The sequence below is a fragment of the Athene cunicularia genome (assembly GCF_003259725.1).
Source record: "Athene cunicularia isolate RWA chromosome 2 unlocalized genomic scaffold, athCun1 chr2_part2, whole genome shotgun sequence".
In the NCBI taxonomy this organism is placed as follows: Eukaryota; Metazoa; Chordata; class Aves; order Strigiformes; family Strigidae; genus Athene; species Athene cunicularia.
This window is the reverse complement of record NW_020799096.1, coordinates 8015324-8037530: the sequence shown is the minus strand read 5'-3', so window position 1 is coordinate 8037530 and position 22207 is coordinate 8015324. Positions and strand designations below refer to the sequence as shown.

Below are 22207 nucleotides of genomic sequence, written 5' to 3'. Positions count from 1 at the left end.
TCATTTGCACTTGGACGTGCATTTTTGTGTTCTTGATGCTGGTTTTGTGGGTCAGTTGTGGTGATGGAGAGACTGCAGAATGAGTTGGATCAGTCTGTGGGTATGAAACCATCGGGAGGAATTTAATTTTAGGACCTGTGTAGTCACTAGATCCAACTAGGAGAGAAAAATGGGAGGTGGCATCACTCTTTCTGTAGAAGTTTGCAGTTAAATAGGATCGAATATAATTTAAAAATGCACCCTTGGCAACCTTTTTTTCTTCCTGCCTATCCATTTAATATACCCAGCCTCAATTTTGAGCCTTGGATTTTCAAGCAAACTTAACGTAGTCCTACAATAATTGTTTTGCCGATGCTGTCTTGGTTCACAAAGCAGATATTCCCTGGGTTGGAGATTTTGATGTGAAAGGATTCTAAATTAACTTTTTGAGCATAGTTGCTAGTTAATAAACACACATTTTCATAACAAGCACGTGTTTTGAATTAGGCGCAACATAGCCACACGTGTGTACAAATTCATATACATTTGTGTATTTTTTAAAGTTTTTCTTAACATGAGCTCTTCATTAAATCAAACAAGTTTCTTCTAGCCAGATTCACATGAGCTGCTGATCATCTTCATCATGGGGAGCTATTTTCCTATGGATAGCTGGCTTCTAAAACTGAGAAAAAGTTGGATTAATGGGATGGATTGTGAAATTTCTATAATCTGTGCCATTTTACAGATGTTGCCATTGGAGCGCCTAAGGAGGATAACTACATAGGAGCGGTGTACATTTACCACGGGGATGCCAATGGTATTGTACCACAGTACTCTATGGTATGTGACACTGTTGTTTATGATAGCTACCTGAAGTCACTTTCCCAGTGCCTGCAGAAATAAACCATACTTAGGGGTCCCTTTATAGGTAGCCTGGTCATAATCCTTTTCAGTCCTGGTTTGAAGATTTGCTTCTCCCGAAGTTTGTCCAGATCTATGCTGTAGGGTAAAGTTATGTTAGTTAGGAGATAATTTTCACTGTCTTTTGTTACAGTTATCAGCTGTAGCTTCCTTCTTGAAGCAAATGATGTCTTGGTGTTTGCATGTCAGTTTTTAGAGATAGTACTGCTTCAGAGGAGAAATGAAAACCCTGGAGAGGTTGAGCATATGAATTATGGAGAGGCCAGTGGAGAGTTGGGAGTTGCACATTCTTCCTGCAGAAGCAGGCTTAGTGAGAAGGAAGGGGTACTGCGGGTTTTTTTTTGGCCATCTCCTTGTGATGTGACATTATATTAGAAGGCCGTTCTTGGGTGCCATTCCCCTGACCATTCTTATGAAGTAAAATCTCAGCTGGGATATGCTAGAGCATCTTGTGCAAATAGGACACAGTGCAATTTAGCTACTGTAGCCAGGCAGTAGAGAAGATAAATTTCTGCTCATGCTGTCCAACATGTGTCCCCTAGTCTCTGCCTAGCACATTTCTTTTTTTCAGAGAGCCTGAATCTTCCCTCCCTCCGTGTATTTGAAGTTCTGGTTGTTTTGTTTTGTTGCTGGGTGGGATCCTTCACAATAAATCAGTTTAAGCAGAATTAAAGAGCTTTGGGGTTATACTGGAGACTCTTCTAACAGACCATAGAAGTTCAGTCCTTCCTTTTACCATGTATATGCTATGTGCTGCTTTTTAGAAAAAAAGAAGTTAAATGTCTCTTTATGGATACTTCTAAAATGCACTAATGTGTGACATGTGGAGGATTCTGCCCCTTTCTTGCTGAGACCCACTGCTTGGGAGGTTCTCCTCTGCCTGTTGAAAAGCCTAGAGCTTTCCAGCTCTTGCTGAAAAGGATCAGATTTTGGTTTTTTTTGTCATTCATGAGAAAATTTTCCATTTTTGAAGGAGGCTAGGTCAGCAGGGTGGGAAATTAAACATCCTGCTTACACTCTCTCCTTTCCCTTTGGAGCAAGGACAGCAGACACGGCGCATGCCTCTCTGCTTGGTCAGTGGGACAAAGCCCAGCTCAAGAGGATGGCAGGGTACCGTAATCACTGACTCTTGGTAGTGTTCATGTCATTGCCTGGTGTCCTGAGGCACCGAGGGGGCACCACTTATGGGCAGTGTCTCTGTGCTGTTTCCCAGTGTCTGCTGCAGGGCACCAGACACACCGTGGGTTCACTATGTGCAACCAAAAAAGCAGTGTAACAACTTCAGCTCTTTACCTACCTGCCCTGGATTTGAACCCAGAGGTGAAAGCCTTTTTGTATCTTATTACTATACCCCTGAGCCATCTTAACACCGTGGATTTCCTTTTTTCAATAAACTGAGAGAGGTGGAGGGGGGGCCTGCAGGGTTATACGTTTTCACCCTTTTCATTTTGTTAGCTCCCCCGCCTCTTCTCTTCATTTAAAGTGCTGATCAATGTTGTTTCCTCACATCCCTTCAGCAGCTTTAGTGGTGGCCATGAGCCGAAGCAGCTTAATTGGCTTTGTGGCCTGATGTTACACCTCTTGCCTTCTGGGCTGTAATAGCCTGCAGATGTCCACTGGGATGTTTGCAGGAGGGATTTACCACCCTAACTGGGACCCCCTAAAAATGTGATGCATATGTAATGTGGGGAGGAAGTTACTTCCAGTTGTCTTAATCTTATCTGCCCACGAGTAGGAAAAGGAGATGTGTGTGCAGCGGAGCACTGTTACGCCATTAAACTGGCTGTCAGGACTGCAGGATATCTTTCTTCCCTTCAACTTGTCTTTTTTTCCATGAATTTCCTGTCTGACCTTTTGTCCAATACTGTGTCCTTTTAGGGGAGGGCCAAGAAGAGCTTGTCATATGTCACAACCTGCGAAGCACAGCCAACAGCCTCAAAATGACACTGTGGGATAGGTTTTGTCTGTCTGTAACTTCTCCAGTTAGATGTTGGTTTGAGTTCAGGTTTTGCATTGGTGGCCCAGCTTAACGAATGAGAGCTGGGAGACATCTGATTGCCACCTTAGAAAAAAGGGAGTTTTGATATAGTAATTTACTTCAGACAAAGGCATTTACAATTCAAAACGTTTAGAGAAAGCTTTTGTGTTAGTAATTAAAAAAGAAAAAACTATGTTAGAAGCTAATTAATCTTTGCACTGGGGAGGCAGAAATGAGATACAGCTTCCAAACTGACACAAAATACTGCATAATAGCTGATGGAAACCAGAATTTCCGAGTGGGATGAAAATTAATCATTTTGACTTTGAGTATGCTAGCAAACTCTGTGAAAATGAATGGTTGTTCAGGATTTTCTGTTTCAATTGATCATTATTTTTGTTAAGATGCCGCTTAAAACTTTTATTTACAGAAATGAAGGTAATGCAAAAAAAAAAAACAAAACCAAAACTCTAGGGTGCAGTTAAATTTCCTCCCTCCACCCCAAGAAATCTGTTTGATGTGTTCTTTATTTTGCTTGGGTCTGCATGAGGGTTGTAATGCAGGTGTGTTTTTTAATCCAAGTCAACACTGGCCTCTTCCTAGCCCAGAGCAGAAGGGCTTCCTGCAGTCAACAGCCTTCCTGCTCAGGGCTGCGTGGGTGAAGTGCAAGCCTGCAGATGTGTGGCACTTCCAGCCCAACAGAAAAGAGCCCCAGTGACTGTGAAAACCAGGTTTTTGGTTTGTTGTTTTTTGATTTTTAGAGGATTCTTTGCGTTACTGACTGATTTCACTTTGTGTTTTCTGCTGTAGAAGCTGTCTGGGCAAACAGTAAACCCGATGCTGCGGATGTTCGGCCAGTCCCTATCGGGGGGGGTCGATATGGATGGCAATGGTTATCCAGGTATGTCTGCTACTTGGCAGTGAGAGCACCGGGGAGACGCACCAGCAGGCTCAGAAAACAGCAGAGCTGGTAATTTCCAGGTTGCTGGTTCCTGCCATCGCAGGAGGCTGATGAAGCTGAGCAGTTTCTTCCCTTTGGCCTCTGTTATTTGAAGCTCCTGTTAAGAATCTGAGCCGATTGCTTAATTCGGGTGTTTCCACAGTCATGACAAAGTCTTGAGATATTAAAGTAGAGGATTTCAGTATCTGGCCAAGGTTGTAAGTTTCTTGGAAGCTGCTCAGTCATGATGACAGTCTTAAAAAAAAAAGTCAATAATATAATCGTAATAATAAAAATCAAACAATGAAGTAGAAGTAAAGTAACATCACAGACTTAATCCTCCAGTTACAATACTTATGACATAATGATATTTAAAGGGACCAACTGGCTGATTTAAGTCATAAAAATGCTCTTTTAGATATATACTCTCTAATTTAACAACTAATTCGAGAGAACTGAAGTCTATGCCTCCTTTGTAACTGTTTCAATGTTAACAAAAATTTCAGATATGACTGTTGGAGCCTTCTTGTCAGACAATGTGGTACTTCTGAGGTGAGATGAATGTCTTTTTCATCTGCTGTTTTCATCTGTTTTCTGTTTATATCCTATGTGATCTAAGTCCCCCACCCCTCCAATTTTCTCCCTAGTTTATTGTGGTCAGAAGAAGCAAGCTGGATTACTTTTTAAGCAGAACCTTAGACATGGATGGTGTCAAAGAATGCACTATCTAATTTAAGCAGCATAGTGAGGGATGACAATAAGTAGGACCCCTAAGGCTATGAAGAAAACAAAGGGTTAGAGCCAGAAGGAAATGTGTTGCATCTCAGGGCCTCTTTAGAAAGGTTGCTTTTCTATTATTCTTACATTTACATAAAATAAATAAATTATGATTTGAGGGAATGCAGTTGAGCCAAAAGCCAGCTGTGTAAGGTTGCCAGGATGTAATTTTGCAAGTTATAATGGGACGCAGAATGAAATAGGAGTCTTCAGGGAAATGAAATATGGAGACATTTTCAATGCACTCAGGATTTGGGCTGCTGTTTCAAGTGTAGTTAAGAGTTAAGTGCAATTGCTTGTTTCATCTGATGGAGAGAGGTGTGACAGCTTGGTTCACCACATGATGCAGGTGGAGAGTTAGAGTGGGGCTTTAGATGCACAGACCTAGGGAAGAGAACGGGAAGCTTGAATCTTGCCAGTAGCTCCGTTGTTACACTTGTTAATATTTAAAAGCAAAATCCTGTCAATACCTAGATGTCATTAGAAGGAGAAGTCACTAGACACTCCTGCATCTTAATGGAAGATGCAGGGGTGTGGTGAGACTGGCAAGACAAATGCTGGAGCTGCAGAACAGACTGCTTCCTGTTCAAGACAGGAAAAACTTGGCTCTGTTTCCATTTGAATCAGTTAAAGAAAACAAAAAAAAAAAGGAGAGGGGAAAGAAATGCTGCTGATGATCAGCATGGCAGGTGGTCGGGTCTTCTGAAGAATTTTCTGTTCCTTCAAGATGCATGCAGAGGAAGCTGATTGCCTCTGTGAAAAGGTGTGCCAGGCCCCAGATGAGGTCTTGCAGCCCCACATCTCTGAAACTGCTAGAAAGAAAGCTGCATTTTTCTCCTGCATTGTTACTTGCAGGGGGGGAAGGCAATCTGGAAGGCTTGCTGTGATGAGAACATGCATCGCAACAGCGTGGTGACCTCTGTCCACACGTTCAGTCATGCGTGTGTGTTTCAGAGGAAATTAGCACATTACCAACCGACTTTGTGGGCAGCCCAATTAATTGCTGCTCCTGCCAATTTACAGCGTGTCCCTCTTGCTGTTTAGATTCAGATTAGGATAAAGAAATCAGCTTTTTCTTTCCCCCCCCCTCACCCCTCCAGAAGCCTTTGTGAAGTCCTTTGGCCAAAACCAACAAAAGTTTTGCCAAGTGATATTAAAGGCTTTGGTGGAAGCCGTAGTGACTTGGGGCGGATCTTGTTGTTGTATTGCTCGCGTGTGTGTATGGCCATTTGACAGATGCGTTGATTTTTTTTTTTTCCCAGTGAATAACCAAGTGAGCTAACGTTAAGGAAAAATCACACAGTGCATCATGGCTGGAGAATTATTTTTTTTCTAGGAGAAATATTTTTCTAGATGAGTTATAGCATTTATCCTTTTATGTTTCCCCAGGCATTTGGAAAGAGTTTTTTCAAAGGTGTGAAATGATCCTAGGAAGCTCACTCTTTTTCATCCTTTCTCCTTCCCCTCCCATTATTGCATATATTTCTAGGTTTAGCATTTATCTCCATCCTCCATCTCAGAATGCAAACTTGCAGTGTTATTTCAGGCTGTGGTAAAGAGTCTGAGCAGCTGTTTCAGAGATTGATGTGTCTTGTTCCAGTCGATATGAATTAGGTGTAACCACAATCCCCGCTCTCTCCTCCCCCCTTTCCCCTGCCTCTAAATTAAGTGACTTGTGGAGTGAGAGTCCTGAAGTAGATTACTTGCATGGTCTGGCCTTGCATGGGTGCTGGGACTACCTTAGAAGTGATTCTGCTGGTTGCTGCACATATTTTTTACTACTGGGGTTGGTTTTGGAAGAACATGTTCATGATGAACATGTACTGAATTGAAACCACAAAGAATAACACTCGGTGAATTTTTAGGCTGAAGTCCTGCACTGGGAACAGCTCAGGAGAGGCTGGGTTTCTGGGCTGCTTTTCCCAACCAAGCTGACAGGGCTTCTGTGTTGTGTGAGAGAGGAGACCCACCTGGGCCCCAAATGGCACTCGGTTTGCTCTGCAGTTCTGGCTGAGGTCTTCTTCAGCCAACAGTAGTTGTAGCAGTAACCTGGTGCTAGAGTTGCAAGGGTAGAAAGCTTACAATGCAGTGATACAGAGTTCAGCAGTGTGGAAAGAGTATTCAATCCTTACCACTCACTGGGAGGGAATTAGCCAAACATTTCCTCCTCCAGAAAACACGAATGTAGTGTCTGTTGCCCTTCTTACACTGTCAGAAAAATTATATATGAACCCATCTTCTACCCCTGTGCTCCCCCCTTGACTTTCAGGTCACAAATTTGTCTGTAGACCATCCTCTGGAAACCTAAGGTCTCTGCCTACCTGTTCCTGACCAACCAGGCTGCTTAGAAAACATTCTCACTTGCATCAGCTTGTTGTTCTTCATTGCCTAATTTTGTTATCCTCTTCAGTCATGAGGAAGGCTTTATGCAACTTTAGCTGGAGATGATTATTATTATGTATTATCAATGTCCCCAGCTGCCTGCTACAGCCTGTATCTGAGAAGTGAACTTCAAGCTGACATGGTTTTCATTCAGTCACCAGTAGTCCTTGCCAGCTGGGTTAAATGCTAATTTATCTTACAGTTCAAATACACTCTCTTATTTTTCATGTCTGCTTAAAATTGTTCAATTTACCAAATTTACTTTATTGACCTTTGAGAATTTCCCTCACTCAGTTCCACTTCTCTGTTGATCTCCAGATCCAGGCCTGTCATTACCATGGACATCTCCATTTTCCTGCCCTCCTCCATCAATATCACAGCTCCTCAGTGCCACGATGGCTTGCAGCCAGTGAACTGCCTCAATGTCACAGTATGCTTTCGCTTCAGTGGCAAGCATGTTCCTGGAGAAATAGGTAAGGTATCTGTGCCAGCGCTGGGCAGGGGCATGCTAGCAGGCCAACCTGCGGTCGAGGGCTCCCTTTGGAGTCGGTGACGGAGCTTCTCTGTGAAATAAGTTGTTTCATGGTGAGCTGGGCTATGCAGTTCCAGAAAGTTGAAGGCTACCTGAGAACCTTCTTGGGCATGTTTTACCTTCTGATGAGGCTGATGTAATACTGGCACAATTTCTTCCTCAGTGAAAGGAGGGAAATGTGTCCTCGGGCTTACTGCAGGGACAAAGAACACAGAAGCAGTTGATGCTTTTTAAATTCATATTCCCTGTTTACCTCTTGAGAACACATTTCTGTATCCATATCCTCTCTCAGTGTTATCAGAAAGCAGGTGTGACTTGCTCCAGCTTAAGTTTTTGAAAGTTTACAAGGAGCTCTTGAAATGGAGATCTAGAAATCTGAATTCCTGCCAGACGTGAGCAAATCCTTTTCTGTGCATCAGTCTACCTATCTGTAAGATGATTATAAATATACCAGTATTTTACTGACGGCAAGACTATCTTCCAGGTTAGTTAATCTCTATAAAACACGTGGAGTTTCTTGGGTGAATGGAATTGTCTAAGGTGTGTAATTGTGGAAGCCTTTACATCTTGGCTGCATTGAAATATTATGTCTTTTACATCCTGATGCTTACAAGTCCTAGATATTATGTGAAGTACTATGGGATAGGTACGACATTTCTAAATATTGTAAGGTCTGGGTTTATTTGGTTCAGCCACAATGTTTTACCTTTGCCATACTTGAGGAATGGCAGAGGACTTGCAGCGTGCTGTTCAGGGAAGATCCCTCAGCCTCACTGCTGCTGCATCTCTGCAGTGGGCCTGGTGAGGAGCTGGGGGAAGCAGTGTCTTCTGCTCTGTGCCCTAGCTTTTCCCAGTTGCTAACCAAGAAGGGTGGGAGTTGCATCTGTGTATCCCAGTATGCAGAGCCTGCCACAGTATTTGGATTTTAAATGAGTCAGAGAAGTATAAAACTTCTTGCTACTTCTCCTGCCAGTCAAGTGGAGCGAGAACTACAAGCTGCTTTTTGAAGCTGCTCTCTGCAGCTTGTCACTGTTACCTAAACAGCTCAAAAAAGTAGGATTACTAAATTTAAAATTCCTCTGAATTCTAACATATTGGTGCAACTGAGACTTCGGTTTCTATTTTCCTTCCCTGTAAATGATGACTTTCAGCAGACAAATACATGCCTAGATAAAGTATTTTTTTTTTACTGTCTGTTACTCTATCAGTTAAGAAAATGCTTATTTCTGAATGATCCAGGGGTGTTAATTCCTTTCTGAAAATTATTGAATAGATTTTCTGAATATCTAGGTTTTCTTGTGTTCCTGGGGGTAGTTTAAAATGTTTCTTTTGCTTTGATTTCATATCTCTAGACCCGTGCCTAAGTGAGCTGCCTTTTTTCCCAATCTAAATATGTTCCCCTTCTTTGCAAAAGACATGTTTTCCTGTTCACCATGTATTGCAAGAGCCAGTTGAATTCCCCTGTGTTGTCATACAAACTGTACTCCTGATGATTTATTGTGGTGAAAGCACATGTGCATCTTCTTTGGCAAGTAACATCCATCTCATTGCAAGGAATTTTTTCACTATTAAGTAGATGATTATAAAACTTCCAACCATTGTCCTTTTATACAATGCTTCTAGCAAAGTGATTTGTCTTAAAAACACTGCAGCCAGAACTATCTCACTGTATAAAACCCCTTGGGAATATGATTTGGATAAAATATCTCAGATAAGCTTTCAGTTTGTAATCTAACAGACAGGCCATTTTAATTATGTTGCAGTTGAAGAGTATCAACTAAAAAAAGGGTGGAACAATTCATGGAAATATTGCAAGGGTTCCTCTCCTGCATGGTTAAATGTGAGGAAAAAAATAGAATAGCCCTGTAAGTACATTGTTGTCCAGTTTGGATTCTGAAAGCCATATGGAGGTGTTAAAATGCTACGTCAAAGTTTTGTGGCTAAAAGTGTTGGGTTCGTCTCATCTTTGGTGGTGGTCTGTTAAGTCAGGCAGTGAGAACACAGGGCTCACCAGGAATGCTGCTCCCCACAGGCTTGTCCCTGCGGATGCTCAAGACTGCTGCTTACTGGTGAAAAGCTGGGTGTTGCTCTTGCTTTTAGGCAGCTGAAGTTGGTCATCTGCTACGCAGTGTAGTCAAGCTGAATGTGCAGGCAGCATTCTTCTGTGGCAAATGCATGTCTTCAGTGTTGATTTGAAAGTGTGGTTATTTTGTTAACTGGTGTGTGAAGGAAAGTTGACTTCATCTAGCACTTCCTCACACTTCCACAGAAACCTTCCCATCGCTCTTTTTTTTTTTTTTTTTTTTTTTTTTTTTTTCCCTTCTCGTGGTAGTTGCAATACTGCTGGCCATGTAACAGCTATCTGAGGATCTGTGTTTATTGATACTGCCAACGACAGTATAATTCCCATCCATTTTGTGGATACTGTTTGCAGACTACAGTCTTCAGAAGTATGAATTTATTGCTGAAATGTTTTTGCCTGAAAAAAGTGCAGTGCCCAAGTGAAGCATGTGCTCTGTGCCGTGTGCCAGCCATTGTCTGACCCTTCGCTCTGCCGCAGTGCTTGCTGGAGAGCCCAGTGTCTGCTCACACGCCCACCGACAGAGACAGCCTCTGCCACGTCTTGGATGTGTGAGAAATACAACATTTTAAGTTTTCACTCTTTTACCTCAGAATCAATCCCACTCAGGCTGTTCCTCCCTCATTTGAAGGGCCATTGCTTTGTCATCCCTGGGGTCTGTATCTGCAGGAAAGGCAGAGATGAGAGAAAGGCCCTTCCTAGCCTGAAGGAGCAGGCTTCAGCCTGTTCAGACTATGTGCCTCTGGGTGACCGGAACAAGAAAACAGGCTGCTGGCATCTCAGTGCATCAAGTGCTGCTTCTGCATTCATCCCTGCAGGAGAATGGAAGTAAACTTGTGCCTAGAGTCTGGATAATTTCCTCTACAATAATAGTAGTACCAGTGAGAGAATTAGGTGACTTTTAGTGGCTATGAAAATGAAGGGTTTGGGGCATTTGACTAGAGCTAGGCAGATGCATTAGAAACTGCTTCAGAGTTTCTCCTGTACTCTTTACTTCAGATGTGTATCACTTGTGTGTTGATCCATTTCTAGTGTAGTCCTCGTGTCCCAAATACTGTCACCTGAAAGACTGGTGTGAAATTTGGTGTGGGATAACAGGTTCTTTGCTAATTTCACTCTGAATGCGTTTCTAGGACTGAAGAAACATGCCTGATCCAAACTTCATACCTGTATCCTGCTGTGGTTTGGGGCAGGAATATTGTTTCTGTCTGTTTCTCCTTTTTGCAGTCTGCTTGGATGAAGGCCTGAGTCAGTGCTACGCTCTGAATGCCTCAGAAGCAGGGGTGCTGTAGGGACATGGTGTTGTTCAGTGTATGGAATAGCGAGGATGGCTTCCTACTTAGAAGCTAGGGACAAAATTGTGAGACAGGATTTGAAGTGAGAGGAAGAGGAAAGCTTTTTGGAGGAGGATGGTGGGAGTGTCCCATGTACGTTGTCATTTGCTAGGGCAAATTATTTGAATACTTTTGTTCCTTAAAAATTTTCTCTGCAAACAAAGTTTATGAATTGTTTGCTCCTTGTAATTACTGGTAGAGATGATGAAGACACATATTCCTCTTCCAATGGCTTTTTGTTATGAGTACATTCTTTATTTTCTCCATGTGGTACCTCCCCTACCCCGCTGTGAATCAGTACTATAGCTAGTAGTTTAACAAGCACTTACAGATGTGCTTAACCCTGCCAAGTTTTTTGTATGCTGTAGCATCATCTGAGTGGGTGACAAAGGGATGTGCTGGGGGCAGCTTGGGGTGTGTAGCCCCTCCAATTAGCAGAGTCAGCTGTAGTTCCCATTTTATCTTACAGGATACTGCTGCCCGATTTCAATCCCTCCTCACTCTTCTCTGCTTCACAGCTGCCTTCAGCTCTGTGAGGGGGTAACTCTTGCATCATGAGTACATATGTGCCACTTAGGATGAAAATCCGTTATAAAATGCCTGCTACCATTTACTCGGGGCATCTGTTACAGGCTGGAGTAACTTGCCTGGTCTGCTGGCTAATGGTCCTCTTGCAGGTATGACCAAAAACTTATCAGAGGGAGCTTATCAAAGCTTTTAAGCATTTAACTTTAGTTATGGAAAAGGAGTAGTCATTAGAAGAATCAAGCCCTTCATCTGAGCTTATCAAATCCATGCCAAAGTTTTATCTGGATCGTGTGAAGTTGGGTGGGCAGATCCCCAGAAACGTTTCTAACCAGACCTGCTTAAAGCTGCTGGTCAACTAATTGAAGGCATTACCTGGAAGAGTTAATCTGCTAGCGAAAACTTTCCTCCCGATCTCCTACTGGAGTGAGCAGGAGGAATTTTATACCACCAGCAGTGCTAAATTTGGCCAGTTATCTCCCCACCCTGGTTGCTTTTTGGAAGCAGAGAAGCTGGGGAGGGGAAAAAAAAAAACCACCTTACTCATGATATTTCAGTTTTTCCACTGATGTGACATCATTGGATATAACATAGAAACAAGTTGTCAAAATAAAGGGGAGGCAGGGGGGAGGACGGGAACTGTGCTGCTTGATTGAAAACATCCACTGCTGTTTCAGAGTGACAGTAGCTGGGATTGCTTTGCTTGGAGGCCTGGTACGGGGCTCGCGTTGGGATGCGTCTCCACGCCTGCAGTGAGGAGTTGTTCAGAGTCAGGACCGTGTCGTGCTTCCTTCGGAGAGCCTCTGAGCCTCCCCAGGAGCCCCTGCAAGCTCTGCAGCCCTGCCTTCCTTTGGTGATCCTCCTCTGAAGAGGGCTGTGTCTCCCTGTGAGGCTTTTTGCCTCTGCCTACGCAGGGCCTTGGTTTGCTAATGGCTTTTCTTGTCTTTATTCTTGCAGTGCCGGTGCGGATCTCAGCATGTGTTTGTGCATGCGAGGTCTTGAAAGTGGAGAGAGACAGCTGGGGATGGGTGTGGGATGTACACACTTTAAAAAATAAAAACATGTTAAGGAAGAAACTCCTGGGATTTTGAAAAGGCTAAACCCTGTGCTTCTGTTTAGGTGTTCTTTAATGGGACTGAGCAAACACCACTTCACTGAGAGTTTGGTGCTGTGCTTGGTGCTGTGCTTATCAGAATTTCAAGCCCTTTCAAGGCATTATCCTTCTAAGCAAGTTATTCTGCCAAAAGCAAGCAAAAAAAAAAATTTCAGGTGGAGTCCTGTGATGGTAGTTAGGCTGGTCCCTCAGCTGTGGCTTTTCTTACTATCTAGGGCATGTCTCTGGTTGCATTACGTGAACTTGAGTGAGCCTTTCGTCAGAATGCAACGCAGCGCACATGGAAGTGAGGCCGGTTTGAATTATGTGAATTGTGATTGTTCACAAAGACTTTTGCACCAAGTTTTACAATATCATTAAATAAATTCTTCAAAGTGGTGGAATTTTGGTGAGACATGATTGGAGTGATAGCATTGGCAGCAGTGTTAATTTAAAGAGACCAGGATTTTCATTGATTTAAAAAAAACCCCACCACTAGAAAACCAAATAAAACCATACCAAAACCCAGCAAAGGCCCCTTGCTGAAATTTGGCATAGAAGACCTCAGTCCAGGAATGTGTTACATTTACATTGATTATTTACAAAATCATGGCTTTAAAAATAGTTTACATTTAAAGGGAGCATAATATCTGGCATCAATCATTTAGTACTGAAAACATAAATAAAAGTTGAAGGACTAATTTGGCAAGCATTCTAGATATGTAAGGAATCAACACAAGAGCTGGTGCTGTTTACGAAGATTTTCAATTAATTAAACCATTTCTAGTGAGCCAATCTCATGGTAGTCCCGTTATTGCTTTGATAACAGCTGAAATCAATACAGGCAGTGGTCTGTGGTGAGTGAAAGGACCTCACAGCCTGTGTTACCCTTGTTTGTAGAAAGCAGCAGAATGAGGATTTGTGCTTCTGTGCAGTTTTATTACTCCTGTTGTTCTTGCATCTACTGAAAGGAAAGGGCTGGTCAGCTTGGATTGTTCAATCGCTGTGCAACTACTTTAGGTAACAAGTTTTCTTTTGGACACAGATGCATCCAGTCATGAACCAACAGACTTTGTTAAGCTACCTATTCTGTAAACCAGCAGGAAACAGGATTCACAGAGATCTAGCTCATGAGTCCCTGGGTTTGTTTTCTATAAACTGCCAAGGATGTCTAACATCTAAAAGGGGCAGATGGCGAGTGCAAGGCAGCGACCTCTAGTTAAGGCCTCAGTGCAGGGGTGACTGCAAATAACAGAAGGGATTGTCAGGAAGTGCCGCATCCTGGTTGACATTTGCATGGTTTGTGCTGTTCTAGAAGAAAAACAAAGCTTGACGCTGCTGCTGGTCTTGTGTTTGTGCTTTTTCTGTTAGCAACGTAGTTTAAACATCTCTTGTTTCTTTTGTCTGTTCATTAAGCGTGTGTGTCTAGATGTATTTTTATACATCATTTCCTATGGGAAAGGATGGGCTGGGGAATGTAGCAACACGAAACCTTGGAGTACATTAGTAATTGGATTTGGTTTTGTGCAGCCACAGGAAACTCAGTGATTGATTGAGGGCCTGCAAGGGTTGACCTTTCTTCAAGCACACATGCCCCGAGGCAACAGGATCCATTGATAGGTGTCTAGAAAATAACTATTGTTCACTGACATCCTTTGTTTTCTTCTTCTTCCTTTTTAAAACAGGTTTGAATTATAACTTGACTGCTGATGTGGCAAAGAAGGAAAAGAGCCAGCAACCCAGAGTTTACTTTGTGACTTCTGGAGAGACAGTGGGGCAGATCACAGAGAAGTTACAGCTGTCATACATGCAGGAAAAGTGTGATCATTACCTAGCGTATGTCAAGGTCAGTTCATTCTTGTTCTTACTTATGTTGGCCTCACTGCAATTCTACTGTGGGTTATTATTTTTTTTTAATATCTAGCCAATTAAAGTGGTGCTGCTTGGATTCAGATGTTCTTTGTTTTCCTGATGGGTGGATGAAGTTTTTTTGGTGGAAGCCCAGAACTTCCTGCTTGGCATGATTTGTCAGTCTGAGCACCATCAGGCCTTCAAGACCTGGTGCCAGGATTATGTATTTATTTACCTTTGATCAGGTGCATTTGCAGGGGATTTCTTTCTTCTTTTGGCTTGGTTTGTTGCTACACTTGTTATATTGAAAATAAGGAGGCAAAGTTTTGGTTTGGCAGGAGCAAGAGCTTTAGTTTTGTGTAAGGTCTGACTGTACAAGAGGCTGGTGATGCAATCTGCATGGGAATGGCAGGATGACATGGGGCCTGTCCTGGAGCAGTTGGGCTCTTGGGTTTGAGGAGCACCCTGGACTTCATCTGGGCTTCCAAATAGCAGTGGAATAACTTAATTTCACACATGTCATGGTCATAGAGATACAGAGAGTGCTCTCCAGACATACTGTGACATAGAAAGGGTCTGATCTTCCTGTAAAATAATCTTCATCCAAGGTCTCCTGGGACTATAGTTATCTTTGCTTGGCAGCTGTTGAAGAAATGTCACCAGGTGCCATTCTGTTTGCAAAGTAAGCACAATAGTTTTCTTCTCAGCAAAAAAAGTTATAGAATGGATTTAAAAATTATACAGGAAGGAGATTTAGCTTTTAAACCACCTGTGTCTTAGAAGCACTAATCTGCATCACCAGTCTAGTGGGAAGTATGGTTGTGTGGTGAGCTGCATATCCTCCTTACTGAAGGACATGTTCCCATAGATGAGTATGACCTAAATTTAATGGATATCACTTGGCACTGTCTTGTTTTGAGAATCCAATAGGTCCAGACATCCCTCAATATATAAACTTTTCCAGGAAGCTGCTTCATGCCTAAAAACTCTGAGAACAGGAGATAGAATTCATCCTTTGACTTTATCAACATTTTGTGCATGACTGAGAGAAAATAAAATAAAGGGACCACCAAGGAGGAAATGCTGTGCTATTGTGTGGATCTCTGGGAAGAAACTAGGTATCTTCCATGGCTTTTTGTTTCTCAAACAACTTTTCTGTTGTGGAAAAGCTTGTTAAAGAAAAAGCAGACCTATGAGATTACCATTACTTAGAAAATATGGTTGTAAGTTTACTCATTCTGGTTTTTCTCAAATAAGCACATCTGGTTAGGCTTTCATGTATTGCGTTTGGATGAAAAGGAGCCATATGCCTTTCTATCTTAATCCAATAACTATTTCTTTCACACTAGCATTGCTGTAGTTTTTGGGTACCACGCAGAATTCATTAAAGAGCTACATATGCCTAGGAAACTATTTATTGTAGCATTTCTAGCTGATGTCGGGAATGCAAGGTAAGAACTATTTTTCTAGAAAATTCCTGGGAAACTTGATTTTTATAGGCAAGAGAAATGTTTAAGCATGTTTAAAAATACTAACAACTTAAAGCAAACCAGCTGGTTAACAAACAAGACTACTGGCTTTTTGTATGATATAAGCAGTTGTTTTTCACAGTTGGAAGAAAAGCAGGAAGTGTTGTTTGTTCATGTAAGGGAGAATGCAAAGTAGTGGAGAAAGATAATCCCTATGCTTTCATGGGAAAGGTGATATGGTCCACGAGGCTACATGACATTAAAAACATCAAAGAGTCCTGCAGACTCTGGAGGAGTGGAAGTGGGGTCATGATCTTTCACAGCTATCCTTAAGTAACAGCTAGTAAAACAAAAACAAACCCCCCAAAAAGCAAAAAAACTTCCCCAACTCCAACCGGAAATCTCCTTGATTGCATAGTTTTGTGATGGAATGGGTGATAAAAGATGTGGGCTTAAAATATACGGGGTATTTCGCTTAGGCTTTCCTCTTTCCTTTTATTTACTGTATGCCTGATGAATTCTGCTCCATGGCAAATAGAATTGTTTGCAGTTGCGTCTTTAATCTGTTCACTTGATTGCTGTTTGTTTGAATCCCTGGTGACAAATAGGTTTATACGGCAACATGAGGATGTCAGTTCTGGACTGCCTGTGGTCAAGGGTAGAGAAACTGTTTGGACTTGTGTGTGACCTCATGTGCTAGCTTGGCAAACCCTACCAGGTGAACAAGGATTCCAGTCCAAATGGCACAGAGCAGAGCTCCCTTAGTTCAACAAAAGCCGGTGCCAGGCCTTGCTGGATGACATTGTCTTACCAACATGTAGTTCTAGCATGCTAGAGGCATAAAACAGAAGGACTGAAAAAAGTCATGGAAAAAACTAGACCTGTACAGGCTTGCTGCAATTTCTTTTGACGGGTTTAATCTCAAGACCCCAGTGAAACTGAGCACTAAGTTGCAGTCTGCAAATGAACTGACAGGGATACTCATGAAATCGTTTTGCAACTGATGTGTCAACATTTTGAGCATGACTTCTTTCCTATATGTGGTTCTCTCTCAAGACAGGAGCTACTGTTCTTATTGCTGCTACTGAATTTGAGTATTAAAGTCCGTCTTTCCTTATAGCTGTGTGACTGAGATAAGTGGATCTCAGAAGGTTTGTAGGATAGATGTAGCTTGAAACTTGATCTTGTAAGAGGTAGGTTACCAAATTACTGCTTAAGTTGTGGGAATTATGGTAGTTCATGAGAAAATGTGTTTTTCTGGTTGAGAACAGAGAATGAACTGGAAATGCTTTGGGACTTCAGCAAGCTCTGAGTTTGGTTTTATAGTGGGCATGAGGAAATAGAGATACAGTTTTCTGACATTCCCCCCCCCCTTCATTGGAATCTGTTTGATGATTTCTAGTGAAGAAAGTAATTTTTTACTATACATGGACAGTGCCTTAGGTATTATCTGCAAAAGCTGCCTTTGTTTTCATTGAAACAACCTTTGGAGGTTTGACTGATACATTCAGTAGAAAATGGGCAGCTGGTGTAAGTGGCTATTAATTGAGAAGTTCAGGAGCATCGCTGGTTTTCTTGTGTTGGTGCTTAGCTGATCCCCACCGTCTCTCAGGAGGTGCTTCACTGCTGGACAGTTCCTCCTCCGGCCGTCTGGAGATGGTGGTGCTGCCACTACAGACCATTTCTCCTTCAACCGTGAGAAGACTACTAACAGCAGATAAATATATTTCATGGTAACTGTCAGTTTTGCTGGGGGAGAATGAAGGAAAAGTTTCAATCCGACTAGCTTTTTTTGTTCGTTTGTTTAAGAAAAGGGATTTGGATTTTGGTAGAAGGAATGGCAAACATAAATGTGAGAAGATGGAATGTGGTACTAAGAGGAGAAGAAGCAGAGGTTGCAGAAGGGTCTAGAAACAGAAAAGATGAAAAAATAGATGGGTTTGAAGGCTTTACAAGTGTCTCCTTAATCTTAATATCTGGGCCTGCCGCTGGAATATAGAGGTTTTTTTTTTCTTGGGAACGGCACTTATTTGATAGTGCTCAGAATACTTGAGCTATGTGTTTAAGATGTGCTGTGATCAGGGTATGGACTCTGAGGAAACACCGTTTCCCCTTTCCAGTAACTGCACTGGTTGTTTCCTGTTTATGTGGACTCCCCAGTATTTACCACAGACTTACCTGTGGATAGGACAAGAGAATTTGATGTAGACAGCAAAACACACTGTGCCTGCAGATTTACGAGGGTTCAGATCTCAATCTTCCTTGATTTATCACAGAGGTGAGGATGGTGAAAGCCCCTTTTACGATTCCTGCATTTATTAAAGGAGCACTGCCTGGTTTCTCACCCCACCGTGGTCCAGCCAGCTGGGCTGCCTGTTGCTACCAGTCCCTGCTGTCTGTGTGCAGAGCGAAAGTTGTAATAGTTTCAAACACCATCAGCAGTCCTGGCACATGATTAAACCAGACACGGCATTTCTGTTTTCCAGAGATCTTTATCTTGGTGACTGTCTGGTTGTTTTAAGCAGTCTCATGTTGCTCATCATATTAACTCTTAATGGATCCGGCCGTAGCTCATGGGGAGGATGGGGCTGAGAATCAACAGAGGAGTGGTGATACCAGAGGCTTTTCATAATGACACATAGGTGAGGAGCTTGTGCTCTGTTTGTACAGGCAGGTTTGGAATGAAATGCTGCCTTTTCAACAGAAATTGCACAGCTGCGTTTTGTTCACTGCTGAATTCTCTAGTCAAAAATTTGCCTCTTTATGTTTCTGGCCTTTGTCTGCCATGCATCACTGTTACCTCAGGTCTCTAAAGATTCTCTGGCTGCTGATTTCATACAGCTTCAACTCTAGTGCTTGCCAGTTTTAGTCACTGTGGTTGTGATTGTTTTTCCCTCTGTAGCTGTTTGATCTCATCTGAGGGGGGTGCCTGTATTAAAATCTTTTATTCTTAATTCCTAGTAATCTGGCTTTTTTCTAGAGTGTGGGTAGCAAAGCATTTAGTCTGTCATGTGATGTAGAGATGTAATCACCTTGATCATTTGCAAGATGTACTTTCTGAAAGTTTTCTGCCTGCGAATTAGTATATGTTGAGGTTTGGCTGGTGGTGTTACAGGATAGAGATGTACAGCCAGAGACACTCAAGAACTTATTTTGAAGGTTGTTTTTTTGGTTTTGTTGGTCTTTTTGTCTCTTTTTTTTTTAAATGGAATTGGTTTCTCCCATACTGTCAACATGGAGCCTTTTAGAGGGGAGGGTGGGTTGAGCAGAGCTTGGTGGTTCACTTTTAGCGAGGCCTTTTCTGGGACACTGGTGCTCTGAGCAATAGATTGTATGTTGGATGTAACGATAACCACTGCTTTGCGGAGGAAGAAGTGAAACTCAGACCCTTGTTGAGTGCAACTCCCCTCCGTAGCGGCCCAGCTGGTCCTGCACACCTCTCCCTTGGACAGAAGTCGGAGTAAGTCAAGGGATAACACTTGAAGCAGAGACTGCTTTCACAGCAGCAACAGCTATGAAAGTTGAGTCACAATTATCTAGGATTTCACAGGGTTTGGACCTCTGGGCAGACAAAGGGAGCACTGACCTGTTCCAGCCTGCAGCAGGAAGTTTATCATCACTGCAAGATGAAAGCTGCTGTGTAGTTTTGCCAGGCATGATGACTGCAGTGAGATTCAGCACTAAGACCAAGAGCAGAGTTGATATCTTTGGGTTTGTTCCTTTTTGTTGTTTTCTATAACTTTTGTTTTTTTTCCCCTTTTGCTGAGCCAACTAGAGAAACTGTCAGGCCGAGCCAGATGCAGTCATAGCATGTGTTCAGCGTTAAAGGGCTGTGGGATAGGTGGGGTGATGATGAAGCGCAGGGGTTTATTTACAGAAGCACGCTTTCCGGATCGATTGTGTTTTCCAAAACTGCGCAAAGTGTGCTAGTAATCTATTAGCAAAACCTGCCTCCCCCCCCAGCAGAGCAAAATAAATATAAACCTGGCAGAATAAATATAGTGTTTTCTGTTGCCTTACTCTGCAAACTGATCAACACTCTCTTTTCGGATATGTTCTGGCCAGCACTGTGTAGAGCCGATGTCTCACCTTGAAAAATAAGCCAGGGAGCAGAGAAGCTGCATTTTTTCCTGAGTAGCTCATATGGGCAAGAGAAGAACAGTTGTTAGCTGCATGGCTCTGGGTTCCTTTTCATTGCCTCTTAAGTACAGGGATTTAGACGTACCAGAAAGAGTATTAGGAGTTGGTGGGAAGACTGACATCTCTGAGCTGAGAGTTGTCTGTGTCGAGATTTAAATACTGTTAACATCCATGGAGTTGTCTTTGACTTTTCCACAGGTTTTTGCAAGGGTCATGGAGAGCAAGATTGTTTTTCAAGGGTGCTCTTATATGCATGTTTGAAACTGTCCTGCACAAGGTGGCCAAAATGAAGTTGTCAAATATGCCTGACATGAGCATCCTTTCAGAGGGCACTCATGGTGCAAGTAGTTAAGTGCTCTAAGGTATGTTAGGGCTGGTAGTGCAGGTGCATGGGAGAGCAAATTGTAGCAGATGCTGTGCTATTAACTATTTGGGGGCTTTTAATGTGCAGTGTAGCTAGAGTGGGGCTGTTCCATAGCCCAGAGAGTCTTGTGTCCTGAGGCTAGCAGGAGGTTTTCAGCTGTGAGATGAAGACAGAGGTTTTGTCCAGATGCCTTCCTCTGCCCATCTTCCCAGGTTTTTAAGGAAATCACTTTTTTCCTTTCCTCCTCACACTGACAGATGATATAGCTGGGTAGCAAATGCCTCCTCCTTTCCAGTTGGAGAGTGTCTTTTAGTATTTTCTGCTCTATATGAAACTTGTCCATTATAAAAATAATGGGGAAAAAAAAAAAAGCCCCATCTCATTTCAAGTTTTAGCAAGTTTTAGCAAGGTAACTAATTTTACTTTAGTGTTCACTGTTGCTCTTTGACTTTTGCCAGCATGTATGAAAAAGGCCAGGTATGTTGTTTATGGCCCAGGCAGAAACTTGGCTGCTCTAGTACAGTTGCTGTCAGACAGTGTCTGGTCAATCACATTGATGAATCTCAGTAGAGAGACTTTATGTTCCCCAAATGAAATAAATATCATCCAGAACGAGGCTCAGTCAGTAGACTTAATGCACAGTGACTGCTGAAATTCTGCTTTGCCTGCCTTGTATTTCTTTTTACCTGACTTTTTTTTTTAAACTGTAGTGTTCCCTGCTAAACCCTGAAGGCTTCTAAATCTTTAATCTTGAGCCATTTGATAAATTTGTCCCTTCTATATATTCTGTAATGGTAAAGAAATAGGATTTATTTTTCAATTAGTCTCTCACGTATTTCTTAAGTTTTAACAGGGTTGAGAATTACTTTTATTGCATGTAAAGTCTTAATGAAGCGTGACACTTCACTGCTGCTCTTAGACATTTGTTAACAGGCATATGCCTGGCTTTACAGTCTGCCGCTGATGTGTTTCTGTCTGATACTGTAGTTCCTCAAAGAGATTTCATTTGCAGATTAAACCTTTTGGAGACTCAGAACAGGCAGATTTAGGTCTGGGAGGAGCATGGCTCTTTTAGGGAGGAGGATAGCAGAGCCCGCAGTTTGGAGATGCTGTCTATGGGGCTTTTGTCTGAGAGGAGTCATTGCATTTCCCAGTGATGGCACTTTTAGAAGGTGAATGGTCAAGCAGATAAAAGAGGTGCTGCACTTTGTGCTAGGAAAAGTCATTTCAAAAGGCAGGTATTGATGGATAGGAATATTTTTGCTTTCTCTGGCACTCCTGGTTAACCAAAGAGCATGTTTTCTCAGGTGGAAAGAAGCAGCAAAGAAGGCAACACTACTGTTTTAGAAACTTTCTAAGCTTGTTTTTTGTACAGAGTGATATAAACTAAACACATGATGGCAAATTGTGCTGTAAAAGTTTATTAGTACTTCTTTGGGACAAATTTACACTTAGGGGGAATACTCTTAATGCTAGAGTATTGCTGCAGAAAATTACAATAGGGAACAGCTTGTTTGTCTTAGTGGTTTTCCTGTTTATAACACATGGAGAAATATCAGTCTGTGCGGTAATCTCAGACACACACATGTACATGGTCTGCGTATCCTGTCTAAACTGGGGAGTGCCTGAAATTTTCACCCTTTCATTTTGCTACCCAGAGGAAGGAATGAGCAGGGCACTTCATCGGGAAACATTGGAGGCCACTTCCAATATAAAATTCCTCTCTAGGCGAAAAATAAAACAATGAATTTTGCTGGCTGTGGCTTCTGGGTATGTTCCAAACCTTATAACCTCCACGTAGTCAGAACAGGCTTGAGTCTTCTGTTAGACTTTTACAGATGC

At 42.4% G+C, this 22207-nt stretch overlaps 1 protein-coding gene across 1 annotated transcript in view; it reads left to right on the top strand.

Annotated features, from left to right (window-relative positions):
* The window catches only part of ITGA9 (integrin subunit alpha 9), a 217185-nt gene that overhangs the window by 26952 nt on the left and 168026 nt on the right, over positions 1-22207 (top strand). The window contains exons 10-14 of the mRNA XM_026843997.1: positions 725-819; positions 3689-3779; positions 4325-4370; positions 7296-7450; positions 14227-14387. Coding sequence (XP_026699798.1) covers positions 725-819; positions 3689-3779; positions 4325-4370; positions 7296-7450; positions 14227-14387 — 548 coding nt within the window. The remainder of the gene's footprint in view (positions 1-724; positions 820-3688; positions 3780-4324; positions 4371-7295; positions 7451-14226; positions 14388-22207) is intronic.